Below are 22206 nucleotides of genomic sequence, written 5' to 3' on the forward strand. Positions count from 1 at the left end.
ACAACATAATATTAAATCATAAGGAGGAGTATTCAGCATTTTTATCCATTTTGTTATCTGCTACATGGTGAGACTGCCCAGACAGAAACTGCCTCAGTTCTCTCCAGCAAACTCGGGAGCAGATCCCCTTGGTGCTCAAAAGCAGTTGTGCAGAGACCACAGCCACCAGCGCTGGATCTTAAATGTACTTCGGCCTGTTACCACTGGTTGTTGACAGGCAAACATTCAGAGCCAGGCTTTGCTTGTTGCAGTTATCTACAGCTTGTAAACAACAAGAATGCAGAAATCTTATGAAACTGTCATGAGAATTTTCATTCCTTCCCACTTGCTTTCTTGCTGCAAAATGATTCTGCTTTCAGGTAAATGCCTTTATCATTGGAACAGGAGCTCAGCTGAAACACAGTAAAACTCTCAGCATTTACTGAGCAGTGGGAAGTAATCGAAGTGTTTTCTCTACACTTTCCCACATGCTACAAGAGTGCAGCTTTGAAAAGATCTGCAGTAGAAATCATCTGTCTCCAAACTGATCCATATTGTTCACTTACCACCAAAATGACATCTTTTCAAAAGTAAACAGATTACTGAAGTACAGTATCACCTTAAATCTAGGCTACCTAACTAGACTGAGAGATAGTGAGCTACTCTAAATTACTTTACAAAATGCATTGTTGTGCATACGTTTTCTAGTTGGCTATGGCACCTTGTGGGCTATCATTTCCTAGAGGCACATGCAGTTGCTAACAGAGCCAAGTAATGTGCAAAAAATAGCCAGTGCTCAGGGTAGAAACCAGAAAGTGTACCTGGGACACCAGTATGGAGACAGCTGTATGGCGTCACCCCAATGAAACCAGGAAACGTGCACCGAGATAGTTCGGTTTGACTCAGCCAGGGCTTGCAGCTGAGCTGGGCACCTGGCTAGGTCAAAGCTGCCTAAAAGGCTTTCAAAAGACACGTGTCAGGGCTTTCACTCCCATCTGTATTGCAGCAGAAGTCTAGTGTCTGCTGGCCACTGATGCCTCTGGAGAATTTCACTCACGTGACCTGCAAATCACTGATGTTCATATGCATTTCAGGTCTCTTCCTGTACTACTGCCCGACTAGACAGTGACAAAAGCAGCCCCATGAGCCTACTTTTTAACACATTCCTAAATGTCCAACTGCAAATCAACAGCCATTAATCAGTGCAGAGCCACTCCTGTATACCACAGGCACACACAGCGTTATGTTCAACTTAAATCCTACTCTGAGCACTTGAAGTAAGTGCTGTTTTCAGTATTTCAGCGATGCTGGTTTCTGCACAGTAATGCATTTCACCCACAGTGAAAAGCTGACACATTGCAGCATATCTATTAAATAAAAGCATTATAATTAGGTCAGCTACTGGGTAAAGGAGACAATAATCACTTTTAACAAAGCACTGTCACAGCCCTTACTGGTTCTTATCTGAAAAGAAAGGCTCTTCTTTCCTTCGTTGGACCCCCCCACATGTATTTTCCACAAATATCTCAGCCTTGTCGGTCCAATTATACAACAGCAGGAGATGATACATGTGTGACAATGTTCTAATTCACAGACATAACCTTTCTTCTACATTTATATTTTATTCAGAATATTGGGGGTAGAGGTACCCTTCACTCACCACCAGGGACAGACAGGGTCTAAAAATAATTCTGCCTGGTTCTAATTGATAACATCATGCTGGAAAGCCTCTTCCGAAGACACAGGAAAGCAAGGTAGCCCATCCCTGCCAGCACGCTGACCAACAGCGTGGTGCCGAGGACCCTGGGCGCCCTCTTCTTGGCCACACGGAACGCCGTTGGCAGAACAGCTGAGATTAATATGTTGTTGACGTGTCCCAAAACTTTGTAAAATGCTTTTCTCTTCAGGACACGCTCGTAATAGGCTTCCAAGTTGGGCCGCTTTCCATTTCCCCAGTTTCTTCTTGCTAATCCCAGAAACTTCAGGCGATGCAGTGTGACGGCAAGTGAGACATCTGCCAAGCTGAAGAAATCACCACAAAGCCAAGGCTGATTTTCATCTTCTAAGCAGAGATAAAACACCAAGAATTAGGAGCTAATGGAATACAAGCACACATAGAAACCTCCATGGGCTAATGTTTAGTTTCGTGCTATTTCAAAATGCTAATAAACACCACCGCCACTTCAGCTAAAATATGGCTTCAATCAATGGCCATTTTACTAATCCCATTCTTCACACAATATTGTAAAGTCTTAGGCTTTGCAGCCTGGCCTACATTCGTTAAGGGAAAAAAAGCCACAGGTCAAGTTCATACATTAAAACCGACAGTAAACAGTTTCCTCAACTACATTTCTCAAATCTGGATTAAATTAAACAGGAGTGGAAAGGAGGATGGCAGTTTAGCTTTTACTGAAAAGCTACCACTTGCCTGAAGAATTTATCTTCTTGCCTGTGTCAGTCAGCTCTGTGACATTCACTCAAGAACTGCTCATTTGCTGGAGACATTCAAGTCAAAAAAGAAACAGGTCAGATGACTGATCTCCACCAAACATACCAGCTCAGCAGGAAGACAGTTTGTCTACCTGTCCTTCCTTCCTTTGTGCCTTCTAGACACCAGACCATGGGGTTTTCACACTGAGAAGCTGGAGAAGTGACGGATATTCGCACTGTACACCACTGGTCAGGAGCACAGACCCCAGGCTCCCTCTCCAGTCCAAGGAAGGAGGTGTATCTTTCTGGGTAGTCTCAGGGCAGGCACTGCTAGGAAGCATCACACCCCTATCTTCACAGTGATCTGAATCACCAGCACCCAAAAGGGCTGACCTGTACTGATGACACTGAGAGCTTTTGAAACCTAGGATATTAAATTTGGTATTTAGCATAGCTGCCAGCATGAGTATTCTGCTCTAGCCTATATCTTAAAAAGGGCTATTATGTTCCCACACAACCAGCACACAAAACCACTAGCATGGACATTCAGCAGCACCTCTGTGGAAACAGAGAAACTTTGCAGTGAACCTTTCAACTCATTTGCCACCAGAGAAAAGCACACTGCTGGTACCAGTCCACTTTGACCAGTTATCCAGGTCCGGAAGAAAAGCCTCTGCAGAGAAAGAGTGTATCCTGTGTTGCTGAAAGGATACCTGGCGACTCATCTGGTGCATTAGGTAAGATGACAGAAAGTAAGACCAAAGAAGCTAACACCTGTGTGAAAGAAAGATGCCTGCAGTGGCAGCAGCAGTAAGTGAATGAGGGATTGCAAGAGTGAATGACAGCTACTGCAAGAGAAGCAGAAGCTCAGAGATTGACCAGGACCTGGTAGAAGCATTGTTCACATGCCCAAAAAATGTGTATACCTCAAGACAAAATTCCAAGATGGATGTAACAGTCCTATGTGTTATTAGATTCTGTGATCCTGTTGGTTTTCATATGCTCGTTTATATTGCGTCAGTTGACTCCTTGGAAAGGCTCTTCAGCAAAGAAAGCAAAGGGGCTGCTGGAAATAGTGACAGACTTAGTTTGCTTATTAAATCCTACCATCCCTTGTGAGTTAAAACATTTTCTGCAACTCTTTTGCTGCTGAGTCAGTAGCAAATTTAACCTAGATTTTAAATTCCTGGTTCAAATCTACTCTCTTGATAATAACAAGTAATTATTACAATAGCTATTTACAGAGACAAATGCATTTTTTTTTAATCTGAGCAGATGCAGCTGATACTGACTGATGCTTCATGCAGCTCCCAGTGGAGTCACAGAAAGGATTCCTATTAGGACCACTGGGAGTTGGACCAGACTCTGACTAAGCAGAAGACTAATGCCATTTAAACAAAATTCCACTTTCATTTGGGTGGATCTGCCCATAAACACTACTGTTTTTTCAAGGCAGGGGGCGGGGGAGAGGTTGTTTAATGCTTAGATCATTTATCCATATTCCTAATTCTGCATATACCACAAATATCAGCACAACATTGGAACAAGTTCTTGGTAAACAAACCTGTGTTAAACATTAAGGTCACAATCATTACAGTGAACTGAGGCCTGCAACTACAACATCAAGAATAATATCCTCTAGCTAAGGTTTTTCTTATTTTGTTTACAGAATAATGCAAAACTGTGCAGCTAATAATACTCACTCTGCTGAAAATGTGATCAAACACTCTCGTAAGACTTCTACTCACTGGCAGCAGCAGTAACCTAGACGAGTATTTAAGAGTATTTGATTCCTTCTGTGAAGGTACATCAGTATATGCTAAAAAGGTTCACACTGGGTACATCAAAACCGGTCCTGCAATGGGTCTGTACTCTGTGTCCCCAGCATAAGCATCAACAGGATTTAGCAAGCATGCTTCCTCACCTGGTGTTTCCTCATTTCGCCGCTGCAATTCAGTCTCAACCTGATCCAAAACTTTTTCCAGTTCATCCAGGATCTTCTTTAGATATTTTATATTATCATGATCCAGCAGTTTAGACTAAATATAGAGAGAGGTTAGTGTTTTAATCACAGTACAGAGTTTGTACTTTCATCAGAGGAACTTTTACTTCGATACTACAGCACTTATTTGTAAAATGGGATGATTTTATCCACATAGTCAGCTGGATACTGTTTGGATACTGGTGACAATCCAGATAACAGAAGAAAAACATTAGAGATGCTAGATATCAAGGTTTGCCTCACCCTGCAGGGATGCTCAACATCCCAACACCAGCACCGATGTGTACTTACCTTTGAAGTCAGTGGGACCAGTACAATACTTCAGCACACACTTGAAGTGCGTAGCTGATCTGGGGGACAGGGTGCTTTATGCCTTATAGGGTTAATCCCCTGCATGACATTACTGGCAATGACAATGTTTATACTATCACAGGAAAAAAAATAAATCTGATGGTAGTAAGTTAGGGATGAGAATAGCAGGCATTTTCTTACTTTAAGGCGCTTCTGTTTTGCTATATAGGCATCTTGAAGGTCTGGATTTTCTTCCGCAAGTTTTTTCAACTCCGACTCTGTGTTACTTATTTGGCCTGACACACACACACACACACACAAACAACAACAAAGGAATGACATTAGATATCCAAGTGTACCCATAAGGCAGTCCACAGGAACTGATCAATGGCTTGTGTACCATGCTGAAGACATGGGAAATGGTACTTCAACAAAGCATCATCACCAACTTGGTATTCAAAAGAGTCATGCTTTGGAAAACTGAACTGCTGCATGAATTGACCCTGCCACACCTTCTGCTCATCTATTTGCAATGACCTCTATGAAGCTGGGCAAGAATGAGGAATTCTTATTAGAATTTCTCTGTTATTCCAATAAAACCATTTTGCTGCCAAAAATAGTGTTAGATCTATGAAATGCTACCACAAACACCTATTTCTGTACCTCAGTTCCTGGGTTCCTAACACACTTTTCATGCTGTGAATGTGCAGGTAGGCCCATACTGACATTTTCTGTAGGTCACGTGCATAATTCCACAGGAAAAGCAGAAGTACCACTGGATAGGGAACCAAGGTGTTTTTAATTAGCAAAAATGTGACATCAAAATCTGTGATCCCCTTTTGAAATGTTCATTATGGAGTATATGGATGTTGTAGAAAAAACATTTATTATATGACTGAAAGAAGAAATTATGTGAAAAATTTAAGATCACCTTAGCGATTTCTACTACACATGTATAGCCTTTTCTCTCCTTAAAATGGGGCTTTGCTTGGAAATGCTGTACTTTCAGACCTAGCATACCAAAAAGATAGAGAATAATAAGTTATCTGCTAAAAATATTTCTATTAATAAACTGAGAACCAATGATTAATTATAGGGCACAGATTACTTCTCACTTGAACTTGATAATTAAGTTTAGTTCAAATTAAGTCTTATAAATTAAACTCATAAAAAATCTTGCTAGAGAATAATGAACTCACTGCTTTATCTCTGTCTCAACTTGATATGACTGTGAAAGCCATCTTTCAACACAGAATATGAAGAAATTGAGGAGTGTAATCACACAACTAAAATCTTATAGATGCAATTAATTACTTAATTGGGTTTGATATACATAAACATAACACATAACTGGCTGGTGGCTTATTGCACCTAGCACATTTGAAGAAGATCAGCTTTTCATACCTGAAAACTCAGCTATCCAGCAGAAGTCTGAACAAGCAAAGGTTGTTTAGAAAAATTCATGAGCTATTAAAAAGAAAAAGTCTTGAATCAAGAAAGTAGGCTACGATTTAAGTATAAAAAGATAGAGAAAACATCCCGATTTAGACAAGCAGTAATTTTAGCTCTACCAGTAAGAATGTGTGTGCGTAGAAACTGAGAAGAAATACCAACTAAAAGCTGGATGGGAAGAACACATACGGTCAGCGTAACACAGGACAACGTTGTCAAGTGAACCTTAATAAAAGCAGTGATTATTACCATGTGAAAACAGGAAAAGCTGCCAATAATAATGCCTTTTCAATAAACAGTTATGATCCACACTTGGGGTAAAAAAGCAACAGACCATACACTGATAGAGCATAGTAATTCATGTTGCTTCATTTTACTGATATTACCCATTCTAAATCTATCCAGATACTTTTTATAGAGAATTTATTTCTAAATAACCATTGATCATTGGACTACCAACACTGACTTCTAAATGCTCAAGAAGTTTTCGGCAGACATAAAGAAAACTAATTCCATGCTGATGTTTTATAAAGGATAATGTATGCAACTGTAAGGAAAACTAACTGCCTGACTTCACTTCTGAAAACATGGTGGCATGGCTAGTAAGAAAACTGACTTGCCAAAAATTTTGAGGAGGGTAACACAGTTTGTGGAAAACAGAACTTTTCAAACTAACACTGAATCATCTTTTTATGATATTATGAATTGGGTAATAGTATAGGATTACATTTTAAATTCTATGCAGTATTTGAGTTTGTTCTATGGAGCATTCTATAATTACCAAAAAAAAAAAAAAAAAACCCAACCTCAAAACAAACCACAACACGATATAAAGCACTGCCATTGACAAAAAATACATATCAGAGATCTCTGAACATAACTGTAAACAGGGCATCATCACCATCAAGCCACATTCTTCGGATTTGATCCTTGTCCTAAAACTATTTATCTCTTTCATAATACTTAGAAGGAAACATAGAAGCACTGACTAAATTTTACCATGGTACAAAGCCTAGAAGAGAACTGAATCAAGAAAAAACAAGGCACTGATACCCAGTGGTCTGGACTGGTTGATAAACCAGACCGTTAGCAACCAGTTGAGGTTTTGACACAGCCCAGTGTAAAATCCACACTGAACCAAAAGATACAGCCCCATAAAGATACAGGCCATGTTGCTTGGTGAGAGGGTTGTAAGTCTGCAAGCAGTTCTGAAAACCTAGACTGAGGTCATAGTCCATGTCCAGTTTAACAAGGATTCCCAGTGCAGTTCTATGGCTGAGAGTCACACTGGAGTCCTTGAACATACATACAATAACAATAAAAATAAACAAACAAATAAACAAATAAATATTTATCTATCTGATACCAAAGTGAACAGAATCTCCCGTCCAAACTGGGGTGGGAAATGAGGAAAAAGCTATGAGAACCGAAAGATCATTTGCCAAGGTTATTTCTGAATCACTGAATGCTGCTTAAACAAAGTTATTTCTGCCAACTGCTGGATTTGAAACAGTTCATTTCAGAAGGTTCTCTGTTACACAGGGGACTGAACAACATAGCCTACAGTTATTTCTTCTGCACTTAACACATTTTTCATGGGAAACTGGTATGTATATAAAAGTCCACCAGGTAAAATAATTATCCAATTAAGCCAAAGGGCATTTTACCATTGATTCTACCAGATCACCAGTTCACTCTTTATCCCAATTCTATATTGTTGCATTATTTGCACTCAGGATTTTAGTTTAAATCGTGTTTTAAAACTTTCCATTGGCCAAATGAATCTAGCTACCTACTTTTTACACTTTTTTTATCTCCTCTGTTTCACTGAAGCTAATCTGCATTTGCACTACTTTGAGAGGAAAGCAATTGCTCTAATTTAATAGGTAAACTTCTAGCAAGTTTAGTTACACAAAAAAAAAAGGGGGGGTTTCCTCCAGTGCAGTGGTTTGATGTGGGCAGTAATAGAGATGTTCCCTGAAAATTGTTTTACACACATAAACAGCATGATCAGAAAAGAAAATATGCACAGCTGTCACAGCTGCCATTTTCTGATATGCACAAGAAGTACACTTTTCAGTCACAGGGAAAATTAATTCCACACACACCTCAGAAATGATACTTCTGATTCCCCATTTTCAAATCATAACAGACTACAAAATCAATAAAAAGTGTATGCACAAATTACCAAGGACTGCAAGTGAAATTGGAAGTCTCGGCTCAATATATTCTGCTTAAGGTGTACCAAAGACACAAGACAAACGTAAAGCCACATCCTATAAATTGATAGGCTGTCAGAGCTATACCGGTACATACTACGAATTCTGCTGGTAGCATAGGCTGGAATCATGGAGTCCACCGTTAACTCGGGGTGCAGGATGCAGCCATGCGTGTAGGCATCCATAGGCAACGAGTCTAACAGCTCCCTATAGTGTTGCACCCTTGGATAATACATGCTCCCTTCTTCTGGCATTAATCTGGGTACCTCCTCTGTAATACAAAGTTACAAAGAAAGTTAAGAAAAAGAGAAACATGTAATTGACCAAAAGCAGTAGTTCCAATGTTACTTTGGTTGCGCCCAACCAGTTGAGATGACACAGCCACAGTTAAGAAAGCTTCACTTCTTCCTCACCTTAATCGTGTTATCACAGCTCAGAGAAACACAATAACGTGTACGTCTTTCTAAAATGTCTAAGTAACTCCAGTTCCTATGTAACAACCCACATAATGTGTATTTAAGAAGCCTTTGAATCAGAAAATGGGATTCTGCATTTATTTTATACTTCTAGAAATGGGTGACAAGAGCATGAAACCCTTTAGCCCTCTCACAGTGGGGCACAACTGAGGCTTTAATAAATTGTTACAGCCCAAACATTACTACAGTTGCACTGCTGTAGATATTACAGTACAGGATCCTCTCAAAGCACAAGAAGCCTTCCCACATACGACTGAGCTTTACCCTGGCCTTGTTTTTTCCTGTGCCGTGACTCTTCCTTTAATGAACCTGCCAGAATTAAATACATATTATGTTCCTTCAACACTGAAGTATTCTCTGTGGCTTATAGATGTCAGCACTAAATCCTTCACACACAAACACTGCCTCTTCACACCTAGAAGATAAAAAACCCCATTTTCTTTAATAATTTTGAGGCGGTCTATTTTCTGGCAATAGGAACACAAGGAGTTTCAAAAGCCTGCATGGGACCACTCCTGAGTTTTTTCTTCCTACTTTTTTACCTCTTCACTCTGCATTGGCTCCAAAAATAACCGACTCATTCCACTTCCTTCCCTCAAGATTTTTCTAGAATTAAACTGTAACATGCGTCGTTTTTCTTGCAGAGAAGCAGGAGCTGCCTGACAACAGCAGCAGTTGCGCAGCTCTCTGCTCAACTCACTATTATTTTCCTTGGCAGTCTGACCACAGGGTCAGAGCGGAGCTGCGCTGCCCTTACTGACTCCTCCATCCTTCCTGAAGTGGTAAAGAGGGCAGTGGTCGGTTTTTAATTACAGCAGATGTGCTGAAAGGCCTTTAGTTCATGTTAAATGAACGTGGTTTTACCTCACACCACTAAGTATTAAGAGAACCCATTTACTTGTGAGGCTATAAACATTTTCTGGTCCTGAAACCAGCACACAGCCGTGTGGAGCGGACCCCAATGCTGCTGCACGCTATGTGGGGGCAGATTTCACACCGAAACGCCTATGGGATTACCATCTACAAACGTTGCCTCAAGGTAATCGATAATCTGTGTCGCCTCACAAATGATGTTTTCCCCATGGATGAGGACAGGCACTTCTCCCGAGGAATTCAAGCGCATGAACCATGGCTCGTTGTGCTCGCTCAGCGGCAGGTTTACATCGTGCTCTTCGCACTTCAGGGCTTTTTCGGCTATAGCCAAGCGCACCTGCAATGGTACCGTCAGGGTTACCTCAGGAGAAGCCCTCCCCGGAGAGCTGTCCCCGCCCTGGGCGGCCGGCACGGCCCAGCCACCCTCCCGGAGGCAGGACCCCCGCGCCGCGCTACCGCCTGCCCAGCACCCGCCGCGGACGGGCAGGGGCTGCCGGCACCGCCCGCCCGGTACCCGCCAGCACCCCGCGGCCTGCAGGCCGCCGCCCCGCGCCCCCTCCGCCCCCCTTACCTTCTGCGAGGAGAAGGACTGCGTCCAGTGGTACAGCACCAGCGGCGCCATGCCCGGCGGCGCGGCGGGCGCGGCGCTTACGCTGCGCTACGCCGGGCGGGGAAGGCGGCCTCCGCGGACGCGCAGCATCGGCCGCGCCCGCCCCGAGTCGGCCTGCTCTTGGAAATTAAAAGAGGAGGATGCCCGGGGGTGCGGGGAACACCCTCTTCCCCTCGTCTCTCCCCACCCCTCAGCCTGCCTCCGCACTGCTCAGAGGACGGCCCGGCCCTTCCTAAGGGGAGGCCGCCCGCGAAACCGTCTCCCGCATCCCCCAGGGACGCGCAGGAAGATGGATGCGCAGGTAAAAAGGTCACATGGCAGCATTTCCCCTTGCTTTTTTTTATTTTTTTTTTTTTTCCCCTCGCATGGGTACTTCCACTCTGAAATTCAGGGACATTGGCATCACGCTCTTGGGAAAAATGATAAATATTACCAGAAGAGATCCTGAATTGGACCCTAGGGGTATAAACACGCTATTACGAAACGCACTGAGCTATAGAAGGAATAAAGCTCTAGAATAATACACACTTCTTTTGCCTCCAGATATGTTATTTTAATCTCCAGAAACAAGGCTGCTCAATTACTATTTTTTCCTACATAAAACTAAAAACCGAACAATTTTGCAGGATGTTTTCCTATGTGGAGTTCTGAAAAGCATCTGATAACAAACAATAGCTTATACCATAAAATGCAGGCATGCAGGAGATACTTTAGAAGATGCAGCTGCTGATAGTATATGCCTTATTCATTAGACACTATCTGCTGCATCAAGGAGATGAGCAAACTAAAAACCATGGCGAGATGACAGAGTGCAAAATGTTCTCTTCATCCTGAGTGCCCAATCCACAATAAAGGTGAATACTTCAAGTGAATGTGATAACCCACTCCCACGCCCAATTTCTGTACACCAGATGAATCACACCATTAGTATCCTGAAGACCTGAACCTAGTACGTCAAAGAGTTACATCCCAATATCAAGTACATTTCATTTTAAGGGAAATTTTGACAAATATAAAAGAAGGGAGTGGATTTAAGTCACTGAAAGGGACAAGGTAAGAGGCAAATCTTAGAAATCCAAAGGGCAGAAACAAAAAGCCCCATGCTGTTCATGTGAGCAGGCACAAGGGCAGCCCCGGGCCTTCCCCAGAAACTACTCCCAGCTAGAGTCACAAATAAAAACAATCTCTTCAGAAGGGTAGGCATGATGAGAGGCTTCTCACACATCCCAACTGGGAGTAGTCAGCCTCTTACTGATGGCAAGTCCTACATTTTGGGGAATTTAATTGTAATCTTTGAAAACATGAAGGATGTGCTTAGAGTTGATAATAATGAAGTCAATGGAATGAGATAAATGCATTACAACAGGACTTTTTTCTCTCCAACATACATGTCTAAGGTAAGACCGCTGGAACACCCTCTCATGCACGGGGGCTATAACCTATGGCTTGCTGATACACAGTGTCCTCCAGGTCTCTACCTGGCTTGCTGTACAGTTCCTCAGAGTTAGTCCTTACAATATCCCAAGGCAAAGAACTGAACATTGGATACTTATTTTTTGAAATTTGCAGGATTTAGGTTGGGTTTTTTTTTCCTTAACTTTGCCTTTGAATCAAAATGTTATTGTTTCGTCAGTTACCAGACAAACAATTCGCTTGATCAACTAGTTAATTTAACACCAGACATGGACTTTCAGAGTTTGAGTTGTGTTTTGTTACCTGCTTCAGATGCCTAGGAAGGCAATGAAGGGTATCTATCTCCTAACACAATAACAACAGAAAAAAAGGGACCAGGGAGAACTGTTATTTCCTGCTTCAGACCTCTTCAGTAACAGAGCGGCTGCAATCACACTCGGGTGTTTCTTCTTCCTTTAATCCCGTCATCAGTATTGCTAGGAAATACCACCAGCACGGCCATGTTTACCACACTGGCTTGCCTAAAAGCACCTAGTTGAGCTGAAGGCAGGCACAGGCAGGCAGCTGTTCTCATGAATGACCACACGAGGCCTCCCTTTGCCAAAAATAGGATGCAAAGTACCTTCTCTCTGCGGAGATACTGAAGAAAAGGGGCTGATGCCTTTTTCTTCACGACAAGCAGCTACCCACCTAGGTTTGCTCTCACGACCTTCTTGTACATGAAGAAAAGCAAGGCCAGGTTATGAGAAAGCTCACAGCACCCAGGCAAACCTCGTTCCACGTGGGTTTGCACAAAGTTCTACACTACTGAAAGTTACTATTTCCGTAAAGGTACTTGTAATGTGTAAATGTCATGAATACAAACGCAACACAAGGCACAAACCACACAACTGGAAACTTGGCCAGTATCTTGGTATGCTGGTGTTGCAGACTGCTAGCACCATGCGATAGATCACTTTTCGTACCGTACCAAGACTCTTGCTCTGTCTCGCCTCTCTCAGGCCTTTTTTAACATCCCGTACAAGTTTATATATAAAAAAAAATTATATATATATATATATATACACACACACACACCCCTCTAAAAGTTTGTGGGGTCTTTTATGCATGTATTTTTACATAATGGAAAGAAAGTAACATTTACAGGTATTACTAATAGATAAGCAGGACCAAAATCAACTTAATAGTCTGATGTATAAATTCGGTCAAGGATCTCAAAATCAGTATTCTGGTTGTTTTCTTCCTTACTTCATCACTCCAAGACACTGTCAGGAAACATCTAGGCCAGATGTGTCAAAAATTATTGCTGGTAGTAAAAAACAACAATTTATTTCTTGTCACATACATTTTTTTTTGCCTCTTGAAAACCGAAGTTTGATCAGACTGGGGGCGTGGGGGAGAATAATTTTTATTCTTTTTTCTATACAGCCAGAGCCATTATAGCTGAAAATTAGCTGGATCCTGCAAATGCGTCATTAGCAGATGCACTGGTTCTGTTCCAAGTGCGGAACTGGCCTAATTGACAGCGGTGCAGGAGTTAACACTGGTTGGGAAAGTAAGACGGGTTCTATTCTGGACCTCGTGTCATCAATAGTTGTTGGCTAAATTCCAGTTGCAGACGCTGCATTACTGGCAATGACATGAGTCAAAAAAAAAAAAAATCCCCACAGCATTGAATTTAGATACACAGGTGAGATTTAATATTGACACAAGAACTGAGAGTAAAGCTACCTCTTGACAGTCACGGCGGAGACTATCTGTGCCCTAATTTAACTACGTATAAAATCACAGAGGGATGCCAACCTAAGTAATTCTAGATAGCTGATGCATATTCTCAAGAAATATAATTACTGAGTTACCATTTTACATCCAACAAAATCCACCTATTAATAGAACTTATTTAGTCACTTTCAAAGTTACTTAACATATCATACTAGGTTTTCTTCAGAGATTTTACCACAAAATTCTGCCAAAGTTTTCCCTAAATACCACAGTCCAACCTGCTCCATGCAGGAGTTACATGTGTCAATACTTCAGCAATAATGCTTAATATTTTTTTTTTTTAATAAAAAAATATTCTTAGTAGTTTTACAGTAAGCCTATTTCAAAATAGTTGGTAGTGACTGCATACATTTCTAGTTCTTGGGATATAACAAAAATATTCATTGTTCTAACACTATAAAAACATCAACAGTTTTGATGACTGGAATAAATTTTCCTGAAATATCAGATTTTTAATCAAGTACAGAAATACATTTAATTTATGTGAATAAGGTGCAAACCCAGCAATTTCTTAGCTATAAGCCTTAAAATTTAGGTATTATCATTACAGCTTTATCTGGTATACCACTCCTCAAGCTTTTATATAAACAGCATCTTCAAATTATAAAATCTAACATATCAGCCGAATTCAAAGGATCTAAAACATGGGTTTATGTACTTGCCTGTGTTTGTTGTCTCTGTACATATGTATAATATGCTGGATAAGGACCTTCAACATTACTAAGCTATTAGGAACAAATCTGTGCCATCACTTAACATGCTCCTCTTCCCTCAGATTTACTTTATACACGAGTATAAATTGTATTAAAACATTCTCATGGGCTCTGTACCTCTGTGCACAACATCTAAGTGTTGATTTTTTATACTGGTTTTAACCTAACAGTGGTGACATTTTGTTGAGCAAAGACTACTGTCATGTTACAAGTTTGCAGAGCACCGTCTAGCACACTGAATTTTGGCTGTATATAAAAAAATATCAAAATCAAAATCAAAATACCACGTATAACCACAGCACTAACAGTGACTGTGAAAAATACCTCCCAGCTATTGCCTGTGGCCAAAATCAGAGTAAAACAGTGAGTAAAACAGATTACTTAGACGATGAAACAAAGTCTACTAAAGTTAGTGGGGTGCTTTGTACTGAATTCAGCTGGTCATATATCAGGTCTTAAGCCTGTTCAAATTCTACTACAATCAGACTGTAGAACATAAAGATCCAGGAACTGGGATGACAACCAAGCAGAGAAAGCCTTAAGGAAATCTATGGAGTTAAATACAATTTTGTAGAATGTCCTTTGAAATCTTGAGTCTTTCTTTGACTGGAAAGTAATTTTAGAAGTTTTTTCCTGACAAATTAAAGAAATTATATTCTTTCCATCCCTGAAACAAGTCAAAAGTTTAACCATTTAAAAAATTTTAGTTCCACTTTTTATTAAAAAAGTTTTGAGGCCTTTCATGAGCTAATTTATAAATCAGTTTAAGTATTTGAAGTATTTGATTTTTTTTCAGTCAATTGCTCACAAAAAGTGTTTTAAAACACTTTAAAGGGTTATTGTTGACTTTCACACATTTTCACTGACAAGTAATAAAAGAGCTGCCACTGAGGAAGAACCATTACTTTTAATAACAAATATCATTATGACAACACAAAAACATAGCTCTAATTTAAATAAGAAAATTCTTGTTTCTTCAGTCTGAATTCTTGCTGTTTGTTCATTACCTTTGTGCAAGCCTGGGCTAAAAATCAAACAGTACCGGGCAAAATACTTGGATATAGCTTCCCTGAAATCTCCCTTTGTGAAATAATCATACATCCATCCGTGTTAGATGGAAGTATGAAAAAGCTGGGGTCTCCCTCTGTTCCAGATCTCCCTATGCCGGCACAGATACGCAGACGAAGGCTGCCCTACCCTGCGCCATCTGTGGGCTCCACGCTGATATCTGCATCTATCTGGTATCTTCTGGGACACCACCTCCACCATAGGAAAAATCACCAGGGCCAGAGGGGTGACATGGCTCATGATTGCTTGTGGAAGGGCAGGGGCCATAAGAATGGGTAGAATATTTTCTCTTCTTGAAGAACCCCTGTCCTTCCTCCCCCCATCTAGAGCACATAAACTGTACACCAGTATTGTCATGTCTTTTCAAATTATAGTACGGCAGAAACAAACAGCAAACTGTAGTAGTCAATTATATCAATTTACTGTATTTACTGAATTTTGAAAGCTGGATAAATTTTCATTAAGTGTCTCTTGTCACTACATCCATATCAGCCAACTCAATTTTTATTCCTGCTGTTTCCCAGTGGAAGACGCTCTGCATGCATGACTTCCAGTACCAGCTCTCATTTCTGCACTTGATGAAGGGTATCTCAGAGTTCCCACTACACAACTTCCCCTCTCTCCAGCCAGACACAAGGATACTATTTTGTTAGGTTTCATAAAGATTTAAACTTCTCCTGTTTTTCTTAAATGAAACCACTACTCCATATTTGGCTGATAATTGCTCTTATGAGTTTGGGATTTTTATAATGAGTCTTGACAAACTCTTCTGTGTTTTTCAGCCCTCTGGCAAGTGTTGATGAAAAAGCAAAAAATAATTGGGCTGTCAGTTGATACCAATTAGTAAATGCCAAACTTGAGTTCTGATCCAAGCCAATTCCATTTTAACTTAAATGATTTTTTTAGTCTCTAGATAAGTCTTATTTCTGAAGCATAGTTTAAGTGTTTTCAGAGTTTAGTAACCAGTATTTGTGGTTTGGGTGGACTAAATAGCAAGAAATTGTCAACTCTCTTGCTTTGTACGCAGATGTAAGTTGTGGCACCCAAGTATTTCCAGTGAAGTTAACTCTCAATGCAAGTAACGATAACTTAAGAGACTGGGATCCTCTGACTTGATTGTTACAAACTGTCTACACCACTTCAAACCTTACATTTTCAATGTTTGAAATAGAAGAACAGCAGAATGTAAAACAGCTGGACAAATTTGTTATCAAATAGCACACGAACACAATATTCACCTAACTCCTCGTTTGTGAAAGTATAAATAGGACAAGATACAGTTTTGGACAGCAATAGATCTGGGCACTGAATCGCTGTCTATGTTCTCTTGGCACCAGCTGAAACACGCTGGTGTGGTTTTTTCTCAACTGCATAACGTCACCCGCAAATGGGGAACAAATACCAGAGCTACTGCTCTGAAAACACACTTCCCTCGTCACACACAGCTCAATGAGATTTTCTTTAGAAAAAGAGATGCAGTATATTAGTGCCAGCTGAAGGCAGTAATGCTTGCTATTTAGCATTTACTGCGTTATCTGACAAAAAAGGAAAAAAAGAAAGTCTACACAGAGAAGGGGATGAATTTAAATCCTGTGTGTGTAACTGATACAAATGAAAGCATGAAGTTGTCTCCATGCCCCGTGCAAGCGCAGGGGAGAAGCGGGTGCAGCAGGCGATGGTATGTGTCTGAAATAACAAACCCTTTCCACTAACACCCTGGCTAACGCCGCACCGGGTGGGGAGGCGAGGCCAGAGGAGAGAAGCTCTGGGGGCTGAAGCGAGCTTTTCAAATTTCAAAGAGATGCACAAACTCTTGGGGGGGTGTGGGGGAAGACTCAGCACCTCATTGTGATTCCTGCAGTACTTTATCGAGTCCAGTGGCCAGACCACAAGGGCAGAATTTGACTTGTGCCTTGCAGTCCTCACAGCAAAATACAAAGGTTAAAAAGACGGAGAAGCTACGTTAATAGAAGAGTCAATACGAAGAGAGCTTAGGGACAAGCAAGTGAGAACATCCTTTTGGCCCAGAGGGAATAATCTGTCTTTTCAAGATGAAGAAATTAATAGGGCATTTTCTTGACCTTGGATAATTAAAATTTTCCCTCTAACATACTAGATAGGCCACTGCCACAGACCTTCAGGGCCCTTTTACTTTATTCAATATATTACAGAAAGTGAAAAATAACTGGAAAAAGCACTCTCTGACTTCACTTTCTAATACATTTTAATTCCGGTTTTGACATTGTAAATGACCTAAGACAGTTGAACAGAGATTGTTTTCAGTCCACCTTTCCTCCTCTACAAAAGCTTCACACTTTAGTGGTTCTAAGCCACTGGCAAACATACTGCAGATAATATTTTTTTCAGGGACTCTAATAAGAACATGGTTCCTATCTCGGAGCTGTACTTTAATACCATGATTAAATTTGTATTCCCCCTAAATTGCGTTTTGTTTGAACTCCCCAGCTTGTGATCCCGTTTCCTCCTGTTTTCTTAATGTCAGCTTCTTCGCTGCCGGCAGAAGATCCCTCCAAACCGCAGCTGCATCTGTAAATGTTTCATCAAAGGCCCTGAATGTCTGGTAACCAGCAGAACCGGTGGGTGCTACAAATGTGATCTGGGTCTATCTCGGGGAACAGCATGACCATATTTACTGCTGATGCTATTCTGGGGGCTGTATGACATGCTTCTCCCCTCTGGCTGAGCACTGCTTGCCTGTTCGTCTTTCAACACTCACTCCAAGCATGACAGGATGAAATAAAACAAAATTTACCAGTAGCAAGCTTACTTGCATACTGAAGACTTCCATTCTGACAACTTCATCATACATGCAATTATTTCAATAATCGTTAGACACTTAGGCAACATTAAAAAAACCCCAAACAAACTATAAGATGATAAAGTATCACTATATAAAATAATTCAAATTAGTATGGAGGCACAAGCCTATTTGTCCCCATAAATGAAATCTTAACTCAGGTTGGTAGCAAAACAGTAGCTCCAGCTCTGCACAACCCCTCCCAGAGTGGTCAGTAGCTATGTCTCCAAAACTGTGAAAATAGGGTAGAAAAAATACTGGAATTCTGGAAGCAATCATGCACATAGGCAAGTAGCTTTTAGGTGCACAAATTGAAACTCACTCAGTAGCCAGTAGAATAAGCCAGGCACTTCCAGTGACTGATGAAACCCAACCTAGCACTAAATCTGTACTACACTTTATAATAGAGGGGGGGAAAAAACCTAACAGAAGTTCAGATTAAAATGACATGCACACTTTTCACACTTCAAATGTTAAGATTTTTGGCAATATCCATATATTAAAAAAAATAAAATATCTAGAAACATGCCACTGACACCATATGGCACAAAAAGAAAAGATATTTTTTTTCTCTCTCTTTAGCCTATACAAATCTTAAGCACTAAAACCTGAGAATCACAAACTTTCCTAATGCCCAATTCATCCACTTTCTGGACACTGAAACTTTGGGCAGGAAAATTCTGATACCATAAATTTTTTAAAAATGGCTGATTTTTTTTAAATATTGGGTTAAACTTTCCAAATATGCTGAATAACCAGCTGTTAAAAATCAAATCTCATTAAAACTTTCATTTGTTAAACAAAAACTGCAGTCTCAAACTTGCACAAAACCAAAACCATGTCCCTTTATACATGAAAACAAACCTGCAGCCCCCTACTTCTGACTTGAGCATCCTGTATCACAGAACTGCAGCCTTCCAGCTCCGTTACATCTTTTGTTTTCACACAGCAGAACCTCATATAAGCAAATATACCACAAGGTTAAACATAAGTGAATTAACAAAAATCTTGCAGTACTGTCATATGAAACAAGTGAATTTCAAAATTAACTTTAGTTCTCAAATCAGCCAAAATAAAACTTCATACCTAACAACCAAATTACCATGCAGGTTAGTGACATTGCCAAATTTTAAAATGGATAAACTACAACACGAACTAAGGTGGGCTCTGCCATGGACTTTATAGCACTGCTGATGTTAGGCATACCCACACATGAAAGATCTAATGATAAATACACGCCTAACTGAACATAGTCTGTAAGTCAATTCCATTTATTATGTATTCAGACATAAGAGAACATCATATAATTGTTTTTCAAACACTATATATATACACACACACACAAGATATATATTCCATAATTAGAGCAGACACTGACAAAGAGATATTTTTATATTCTGCATGAAACAGATTAAACTTCACTGTTACACGCAGTATAGTTGGGTTACAAAAACTCAAATAATGGCTAATTTTCATTAAGGACCTACTGCAACAAGATTATGAACTTTTATACAGAAGCATTTTATTTACTACGACAATGACAGTGATGTTTTGATAAAAAACATTAGGAAAACAGTTTTAGACTCCACTCTTAGCATGAGGTGTTTTCTACAAAAACAAACAAACAAAAATATTTAACAGTAACATTTAACCAAAACTAAGACTCAAACCCCTCCCAGTCACACAGTTTGTATTTAGAAAAAAAGAAAATAATACAAATACTAATTTGTCTAGTATGCATCTCATACTTCCCAGAAGCACAGCTAGACATAATGTATACACAGGAATTTAGGGGAGTTCACCAGAAGAAGAGCATAAAAACTGTATTGCACCTGAAGAATACAGGGCGAGCCATCCAAAATTCTGCTTGCTGGTTATGTCTTCCAAAAAGCAGAATATAATCTTTAGGCTGAAATTTCAGTGGACAAACAAAAAACTATTTTGCAGCAATGCAATATTACATTAAGTGTATTCACTAAGGAAGTCGGTTTTCAAGACACAAAAGGGGCCAGTGGTGGGCAGGTTTCTTCATCATACAAAAACATCATGACAGTATGTTACCAGCATTTAAACAAACCAAGAGAATGGAAGGAAACAAAGAATAAATGAAATAAATCTCATACCAGCTGGGATTTTTAATTCATCGGTTAGGCTGATTATGATGCACTAACCCTTTCTACATTTCTTCATGTAAAATTGAACATCAAAATAAGTTTAGGTGTTTAACTCGCATATTAGCTGTGGTGAGAACAGTTTTCCCCCAGGACAAATATTCCTGGATAAGCACAATACCAATAGGGTGCATTTATCAACTCAGGCATAACAAGCATCTGTTGGTCTTTTGCTGTTTTATCAAAAATCAGTTAGAGTAAGCCGCATTATCCTCACCAAAGTTTAAGCAGATTGAGGGAGTGGCTTTCTATTAAAGGTCTTTGCAGCCTGCTTAGCCTCGTGGTAATGTCCTCTAAAGCTCAATTCCTTTATTGAGGACTTTGTTAATAGAAACAAATCTCAAAAGAGACCACACTGTGCATAAAAATATCGATATTATATTCAAAGAGCAGAAATCTCAGCTTTGGCATTTCTGGTAACATTTGCCTTGTTTTCTCAGCCATCAACAACTCTCCCCACCCCTTCCCCCCCCAAAAAAAAACCCAAACAGAACTAAAACAAACAAAACCCACCAAGGTTGCATCTATAACATATTTAGAATGGCAACAATTTTCAATCCATTTCACTTTGGATTCACTGAGAAGAAGAGAACAGATTTTTACATAAAGCTAATCAACTATCTGAGGTACAAGAAGCAGCAGCAACACAAGTTCACTTCTGAAATGCAACAGCTGTTTTGGTGTGTGATAATAGTTGTGTCCCTCAACATATCTTTTAAAATTAGAAATATCATAGCTAATTGCTATTTTAACATTAACTTACCACTTTTAGAGAAGACTGAAATGTACAGCCTTGTCCCTGTGTCTGATAAAATCTGCCCAATGAAATCAAAGCCGACCATAAGGAACTGCAGGGTCCAGGCAGTGGCTGGAGAAGTGCAGCCTCCATGAAAGCTGGGATGGGTGCCCTCTCAAGGTGCCCTCACCACTGCAGAGGTGGCCTGGTGTTACTTACAGAGCTCTGGTCTCCCCCAGTAGAGTTGTGCTGCAGGAGATGGAAGCTGCAGAGCTGGGGCTGTCTGTCTGATGAAGAAATTCTCATTACCAAAACCTCCATGAAGGTCTGTAATCACTGGTGATGAAATTGCTCACTAATGAAGGAGGATTTTCAATGAATAGGGGGCCTAAAGCATGGCAACAGGCCTAGATCTCTGGGAAGATGTAAGCGGCTCTCAATAGATGTATTCAGAAGAACGGCAGCATGGTGAGGAGTAAGGCTGATGAGCATTTTTTCCTACATTATTAAAGCAACATGTATGAAAACTATTTAACTCATTAGCTAATTTACATGAAAATTACCAGAGGAATTAAGGTCTTGCAGGTATAGCATACCTACAATTTAAAACAAATCAAAGCCACAAAATGCACATCCAGGCAGGAGAGATGCTTCACACATCACTAAGAAGACATAAAACAATCCCAATTCTTATCTGAGAGCAAATATAAACACTCCAAACAACAGGAAAAACTCCAATCAGGCCACAGAAAATCTGTAGAACACAATGTCAAAGCACTTTGGGTGCTGCTGTTAGTTCCTTGAAGTACAGAGCAGGGTAAAGATGGGGGACTTCAACAACCAAGGGACCACTGGGTAGGTGCTACAGGGCAATTACAATACCATGTTGCAGGGAAACCTTTTGTTTTTACCCAGCAGATGAGTGACTACATGAAATCTGGAATATATTTTTGTTTTAACCAAGGTGGGGGGGTGGGAGGATGGTAAACTGACTGAGAATGTAAGACTGCAGGCAACTTGGGTGAAAGATTATGGGAAAATACTATTTGTGTTTCCTAGGAAAAATGAAAAGGAATTAAAACCAGAAGAGGTGAACTGTAGAACTGCCAACTTTTCTGGACGCTTTCAATTGCATTAGGGCAATTGTTTGTATAGATGCTCTACAAATAGAGC

The 22206-nt window shown here is 40.3% G+C and overlaps 1 protein-coding gene across 1 annotated transcript; it reads right to left on the reverse strand.

Annotated features, from left to right (window-relative positions):
* Positions 1-1523: 1523 nt before the first annotated feature.
* On the reverse strand, positions 1524-9987 carry GDAP1 (ganglioside induced differentiation associated protein 1). The gene is made up of 5 exons (XM_084280321.1): positions 9867-9987; positions 8471-8644; positions 4904-4998; positions 4334-4448; positions 1524-2041 (listed from the first exon to the last, which is right to left on the reverse strand). Exons 1-5 carry the CDS (start codon positions 9970-9972, stop codon positions 1659-1661), a joined length of 873 nt encoding a protein of 290 aa, XP_084136447.1. The 5' UTR covers positions 9973-9987; the 3' UTR covers positions 1524-1658.
* Between the last annotated feature and the right edge of the window lie 12219 nt (positions 9988-22206).

Source organism: Gallinula chloropus (genome assembly GCF_964237585.1).
Source record: "Gallinula chloropus genome assembly, chromosome: 2".
NCBI lineage: Eukaryota > Metazoa > Chordata > Aves > Gruiformes > Rallidae > Gallinula > Gallinula chloropus.

What these genes read in the sequence shown, in the direction of transcription:
- GDAP1 (XM_084280321.1), bottom strand. Translation starts at nt 9,972, where the DNA reads ATGCGCTTGAATTCCTCGGGAGAAGTGCCTGTCCTCATCCATGGGGAA. An exon ending in TGCTACCAGCAGAATTCGTA is followed by an intron (nt 4,999 to 8,470) that starts GTATGTACCGGT and finishes TGTGTGTGTCAG; the next exon opens with GCCAAATAAGTAACACAGAG. An exon ending in CAAAACAGAAGCGCCTTAAA is followed by an intron (nt 4,449 to 4,903) that starts GTAAGAAAATGC and finishes CTCTATATTTAG; the next exon opens with TCTAAACTGCTGGATCATGA.